Source organism: Salvia miltiorrhiza, chromosome 1 (assembly GCF_028751815.1).
Source record: "Salvia miltiorrhiza cultivar Shanhuang (shh) chromosome 1, IMPLAD_Smil_shh, whole genome shotgun sequence".
Classification (NCBI taxonomy): domain Eukaryota; kingdom Viridiplantae; phylum Streptophyta; class Magnoliopsida; order Lamiales; family Lamiaceae; genus Salvia; species Salvia miltiorrhiza.
In genome coordinates this window covers 37,031,480-37,038,132 of record NC_080387.1, presented here as the reverse complement: position 1 = coordinate 37,038,132, position 6,653 = coordinate 37,031,480, and the positions used below count along the sequence as shown (strand labels likewise).

The 6,653-nt window shown below is 30.6% G+C and overlaps 1 protein-coding gene across 1 annotated transcript; it reads left to right on the top strand.

The window, feature by feature from the left end:
• The first annotated feature begins 3,262 nt into the window (after nt 1-3,262).
• LOC131023380 (wound-induced basic protein) lies at nt 3,263-4,454 on the top strand. The gene is made up of 2 exons (XM_057952920.1): nt 3,263-3,446; nt 4,225-4,454. The coding sequence occupies exons 1-2, from the start codon at nt 3,376-3,378 to the stop codon at nt 4,295-4,297; spliced, it is 144 nt and encodes a 47-aa protein (XP_057808903.1). The 5' UTR covers nt 3,263-3,375; the 3' UTR covers nt 4,298-4,454.
• The last annotated feature ends 2,199 nt before the right edge of the window (nt 4,455-6,653 follow it).

Genomic DNA, 6,653 nt, shown 5'->3' with positions numbered 1-6,653 from the left:
ATTGTTCAGAAAGTTCAATGTATTTTAATTGCTATGTTCGTTTTATGATCGAACGTAAGAAAATAAATAGGTACCCAACTTGCGTATTCTGTATTTTAGAATAGAACACTTTTTATTATGTGTTTCTCCACAATTTAAACTTGCAGTCCTGCGAACTTATGGTCCTTTTTTATGAACATTTTATCATTTTTTTGTGATTTTGTGGTTCTCGATATTGGTCCACCATGTTCAATAGTTGTTGTTTTTTGTAGTGTTTTCGTCTCCCCTTGGATTCTGACTTTTTTTCGTCCAACTATAAAACAATATCAATGTATTGTTTGGACTTTTTTAGTTGTTTTATGTGGTTCCAGAATGTGTGTAATTATTTAAAACCTTAGATGCAAAATATAAGGATAAACTTTTAATATTATCTTAATGATGGTGTGTGATGTGTTGAATTTAATTCATTTTAATTCATAAAATTACTGAATTGTCTGCAGATTATCTCTATCTATAATGTTCATCAGAAATATATAACATGTTCATCTCAGATTGATTGTGGTGTTCATCTAATATAATTTGATATCGAAATTGAAGCAAGTATGAATAATTGTATTCTTTTGTTTTAGGTTTGGTTATTGGTTAGGAGATTCAATGAGCCACAGCAGTACAAGCCCTTTGTTAGCCGGTGCATAGTCCAAGGTGATCTGAAGATTGAAAGTGTTAGAGAGATGAATGTGAAGTGCATATTTGTTATTTAGAATTTGTGTTGCACTTATTAATGTAATTTAGTGAACACTGTACTTTTTTTGATGAATAAATACTAAAAGAATGTTGCACATATATTTTTTTTTTTTTTTTGTGTATTTTGTTGTAGTATGATAGCTAGAATAGCAAAGGTGATGAATATGAAAAGAAAATTGGTAGATCTATTATGTTGTATCATTCTAAATATTCTAAGTTGTAGATTCATCAAATTGTGAAAGTTCAACGTAAATATATAATATATTCATTAATTAAGTTCGTTAAATAGTGTGATATAGTTCAATAAAAATCAGATAACGTTCATTATATAATTTTGAAGAACGTGTTTAAAAAATATAACGAACAAAGTGAGTTGTTCGTTACTTTGTGATACAAGTTCAATAAAAATCAGATAAAATGCATTTCTGACAAACATATTAAAAATATAACAAACAATGGAGTTGTTTGTTACTTTGTGATACACGTTCAATAAATCAAATAATTTTCATTATATAATTTTGTGAATAATTCAATTTAGGAGAAGAAGAAACGTAAAGTTAATAATATAAAAAACGTATTTTCAATAAAATCTTCCTAAAATATTTTGATTTGGCTAAGAATAATAATGATAGTTTAATCAAAAATTGGATTATAAAATTTTAATCTACCAAAAATAGTTCAATCAATATATACATATACGGTTATATCAAAATTGGAGATTATAAAAATGTCCTTTTTAATAGAAGGGACGTATGGTATAAGATTAGATGATAGCTGTTTGATTTTGTTAAATAAAGGGTTAGGATTGCTTCTCACTTCTTAAAACATTTGAGCTTCTCACTTCGTATAGAGTGCGTACACAGTAAGTTCAAAAAATATATTGAACATATGATAAACTTCGTTGAACTCATTACAATATGTTAACATTTTACGAACATTTATGTGGGGGTTTATGTTTCGAACTCCATGTGTTCAACCGAAAAACTATGAACATGTTTTCAATTAATTATGCTCAATGTATTATATAAGATGTAACTGAATCTTCCTAAATATCGTCTAATATTATAATGATTTGATTAGTACTAAATAAGGATACAAACGTATATGGTAAATAAGCAATTTACAAACATGCCCTTCAACGGATGAATTAAAATGAAGGGCCAAGATTAACGGATGTATTAAAATGATAGGCCAAGATTACTTCTCCCTTCTTTTTCATATTTAGTGCTTTTTCATTGAACCATTGCTATATATATATATATATATATATATATATATATATATATATATATATATATATATATTACAAAACAAATATTGTTAGATTAAATAAATATAAATCATATGTTCAATTCTACTTTTTTTACATGAAAAATAAATTACAGATCTATGAACTTATCTTTTTTTTTTTTCTATTAGATTAAAGAATTCTAAAATAAACCAATATAAATTCCTACACCAAGTTGGATTTAAAAAAAAAATATATTAAAATTAAAACTCATGTAAAACTCAATTGTATATCATTAAATTTCATATTTTTATATATAACCAATACGAAATAATCTATTCAAGCAATCCAAACATACGACTAAACATATGAAAATAATTAAATGCACTATGGTCTGTATCTCTCTACACTAATAACAATAATAAAAAAAAACCATAAGTATAACACAAAAAGAAATTATGAAAAACTTATGCAAGTTTAAAACATGAATATAGTGAAAAAATAAAATAAAAACTTGAAATAAAAGAGTAATAAAAATAATTGTAGTCTTGCATAATAAAATGTACATAATTTCATGATTTCATAAAATATTTTATGCAAATAACAAAAAAGATGAAAAACTAACTTCCTTTATAAAATAAGAGAGAGAAAGAGATTAATTTTAAAAAAATTAATTTGAATATCTTCTTTTTTATTTTAAAGTTTTTATTTATATTTTTATAAATTAAATTAAAGCTCATGTTATGATATTTAATTTGATATGCGTAATAAATTTTAATTAATTTAACTATATAAATTTTAGGAAAAAAAATTCTAAATGTAAAAAAATCAAAGAAAAGAAAATAGAAATTGAAAACTTGCAAAGAAAAAGAAAAAGAGAGAGAGAGAGAGAGAGAGAGTGGGTTAGAAGTGAGAGAAGTTGGTTAAATTTAGAGAATAATGAGAGAGAGAAAATTTGAGGGTAAAAAATTACCGTTATACTGATCTTTTATACTCCCTCTGTCCACCAAAGATATGCCACTTTACTTTCGGCACGAGTTTTAATAAAATGTGAGTGAAGTTGATAGTGGAGTAAGGGTCTCACTTTAAATGTGAGTGGAATGGTGTGGACTTTACTATTAAAAATGGATGTGGCATATATTTGGTGGACGGAGGAAGTAGTATATATAGATTTCAAATTTGCAAAGTTGGCAACTGTCAGTTTATATCTGAATCAAATTTATTTAATTTTGGACAATGTATACAGCACTATTGGGCTTAGGCCTAATATCAAGTAGTAATGGCCTTATAAACCTTTGGCCCAATACAAAAACAATAAATAACGTTCCTTTTCATCTAATCGAAGTTGCTCGAGACAAAGCGAATTAGGGTACGAGTTTGAATAAATTAGGGTTTTATCTGCGCCGTTGAATTGATCTCTCAAAATGATTTACGACGTGAATTCTCCGCTTTTCCGTTCGTTCCTCAGCCAGAAAGGTGGCGCCTCCGACAAGAGGTATTTCTCCTCCGAATTTGAAGCTCTCTAGTTTTTTGTTTTTGTTCATTTAATTTGCAAAAAATTGTTTTCCGTAGGTTTTGTTGATTGTTAGTTGCTATCTAAATGTCTTGGGCCTTCAGAGTCTATCATTGTTCACAATAAATTTCAGTTTTGTTTTAAAAAAATTACGAGAAATTTCTCGGAAGCCCTATGCTGTCAATTTTTATATGTAAAAGCGAACACTGCTGATCGTTATGTTGAGGACTTTCCAGTGTTTATTGATTAATTCGCTAGCTTATCTGGAGGAATCGTATATTGCTTGGTTAATTGATTATGCAGTAGCTAACTCGAGCACCTTGTGATTATATTGAGTGTTTATAGAATTTCCCCCGATTAAATTATTTAGAAATGTAATTCCATGTCCAAATGTTAACCGTTTGTTTTCTTGCATATTCTTGTTTAATTGATTATTGTAGCTTGCCAGCTTATTTGGTGAAGAAGAAACCATATAGCCTAATGTTAATTGATTCTGCAGTAGTTCTAACCTGAGATATTTTATAATAGAATTTCCCCCAATTTAGCGCTCTATAAATGTAATTCTGTGTACAAATCGGGAAATTTTTCTTATGCCAATTTTGCTTGGTGCCACATGTATTATCTTCTGCTGTGTGCTTTCTCTTCTGCTTGAAACTTGTAGTTAAATTTCTCCATATGCATTATTTCAGTAGAACAGGAATAAGATTAGTGATACCCTACTTTAATTTCCCCTGACATTGGTGCTAATTATTTTCAAAAGGAAAACTGAAGAGCAGAAGCCGAAGGAACATAGGCCAAAGGCAAATGAGAACAAACCTGTTATGACAGAGTAACAGAGTGCATGATGCAAGAACTAGCTTGAATGGAGTTTCCAAGTGTTTGATGGTCAAATAATATTGTAACTCCCTAAGCTTGAATGTCGAGTTTATTTCTATAGACTATATGTAACAAGATTGTTGGTTTTGATGAGTGAAGCTCTTGGCTGATAAATCTACTTGTCTCAAGTTCTTCGGTGCTCTTATGTGATGTCGCTAGGGATTGACTCATGCATTTTATGTTATGTGCTTTGAGTTTGGAGCCATTTTGCTGGTTCATATTTCGGGGTTAATCCTGTTATTTTTTCCCTATTCTTTTTCCTGGATGTTATGACATGCATCTATGTTGATATATAGTCTCAATCTATAATTTAGATTCGGGTGATTCTTGATCTGATTCACCGAAGTGAAAAACATACATGTCTAAGTAGAAGGATTCTGCATTATTTCCCTCTTTACTGTCTGCTTTATAATCATGAAAATCTTGTATTGTTGCTGTCTTTAGATGTTAGAAGAATTACTTTATGCTTTACACTTGTGAAAGCCTTGACTTGCCTGATAAAGTTTGTTGTGGGATTTCACCTAGTGAATGCTCTCACAAGATTGATACTGTAAAAATGGTCACAGCAGACAATTAGGGGTCCCCTAATCAGATAAAGCTAGATGGTGGTTGTGAAAAAAAGTGGTGTGTGCAATGGAGTAGTAATTGAGTGGCTTCCCATGTGAAGGTGAAGACTTGGAGCTTCCTTTTTCCAAACCAAAAAACCCTTTAGAATTCACCATCAATTAACCTCCCTATCTTATGTACTTCCCCCATTATTGATGCTCCACATTAATCACTACCAACATTGATAATTTGATCTCGACATTATTGTGGTAGACTTATAGCTAGATCAAGAAAATGTGGGTTTTGGGTTCGATTAAAAAGATATTTGATGGTATTCTAACCGACTAACTTTAGTCGACAGTCATGATCTATTCCAACGACTAGGTTACTATACATTTGTGCATAGATTGATGCTTTGTACACTTTGATTATTTGCATGATGCTTTTATGCATATTCTTTGCCATATAGAACTCGGATTAGTCAAGTTTGTCTTTACATGTCATTATTTCTATATGACCAATTTTTGCCTTTTTGTATGGTGAAGAATGTCGAGGCAGAGAGTATAATGCCAAAGTGTGTTATTATTGAACGAAATTTATAGCCCCTTGACTTTGCCAAACTCTAAATTTAATTCTTATTTGTTGGCCATGTGATGTATGTCTACTTTGGGCTTTTTGCCGACTACTGAAAGGTATTTGGATTTCGGTAATTAATTAATTGCCTTAAATAAAATTAAATGAAATACTTATTTCTCCCATTATGGTGCATGATCTATTCGTGCCCTTTCATAATTTGTTAAAACGTGCTCTTTGGTTTTTTTTTTAATGATCAAAAATGATTTTTCGATTCTTTAATAGAATTGCTACCTAGTGGTTGAAGGGAAGCGTTCTATAAACTCAGTTCAATTTATATACAACTTTCTCGCTCTATATATGTTGTTCATGTGTGGTAATGGATGAATTTTGTAATTGATGATATTGAATAATTGATTTATTTAATATCAATATTCGCCAAATTTAAGATGCTGCAAAATGATAGCCAGGGCATATTATATATTTCTGGAACAATTGACTCTCAAATGCAAAATTAATAAAAATTCAAGAGCACAGGTAAATATAACTTAATTGTTCAATAATCCCCCCAAAAATAATTGTGGACGTTCTTGTAGGTATATGTGTCTATCCGTTGCTGATGAATTCATCAATTAAATTTGACTTTGTTGGAACTCCTCCAAGATGGTTGGGTTAATTTTGTTAATTATGCGACGAAAGAAATACTTGCGTGCTTGACGTACTATACCATAAATGATTCAATATTTACTACATATCTACATATACATGCAACATTTAATATAACTACTCCACTTAATACTCACAACAACAAACTAATTAACTTTAAGATTCATATAATCATCATTTTCTCCTATTTTTAACTATATCCAAAATAGTCTATACAATAATTAGATCATCCATTGTAATTCCCTATAGCAGATGTACTATCACTCAAGTGGCGAAGGGAGCTGAGGGAGAGGGAGAAGGAGATGGAGGAAAATTTGAGGTCAGTCATTGGGGCGCTTTCTCCTTGTCTAGAACTTATGGACGGCTGGAGCTGGAAGAACGCAGCGGGGGGGAACTTCTCGACTAAAGCGGCCTATGAGGAGTGCGCAAAGGCGGAAGGTGATCATTTTGGGAGACACATTGAAGCTACTGCCCAAATGTGGACGGCACCGGCTCCTCACAAAGCCAGAGTGACAGCTTGGAGAAGCA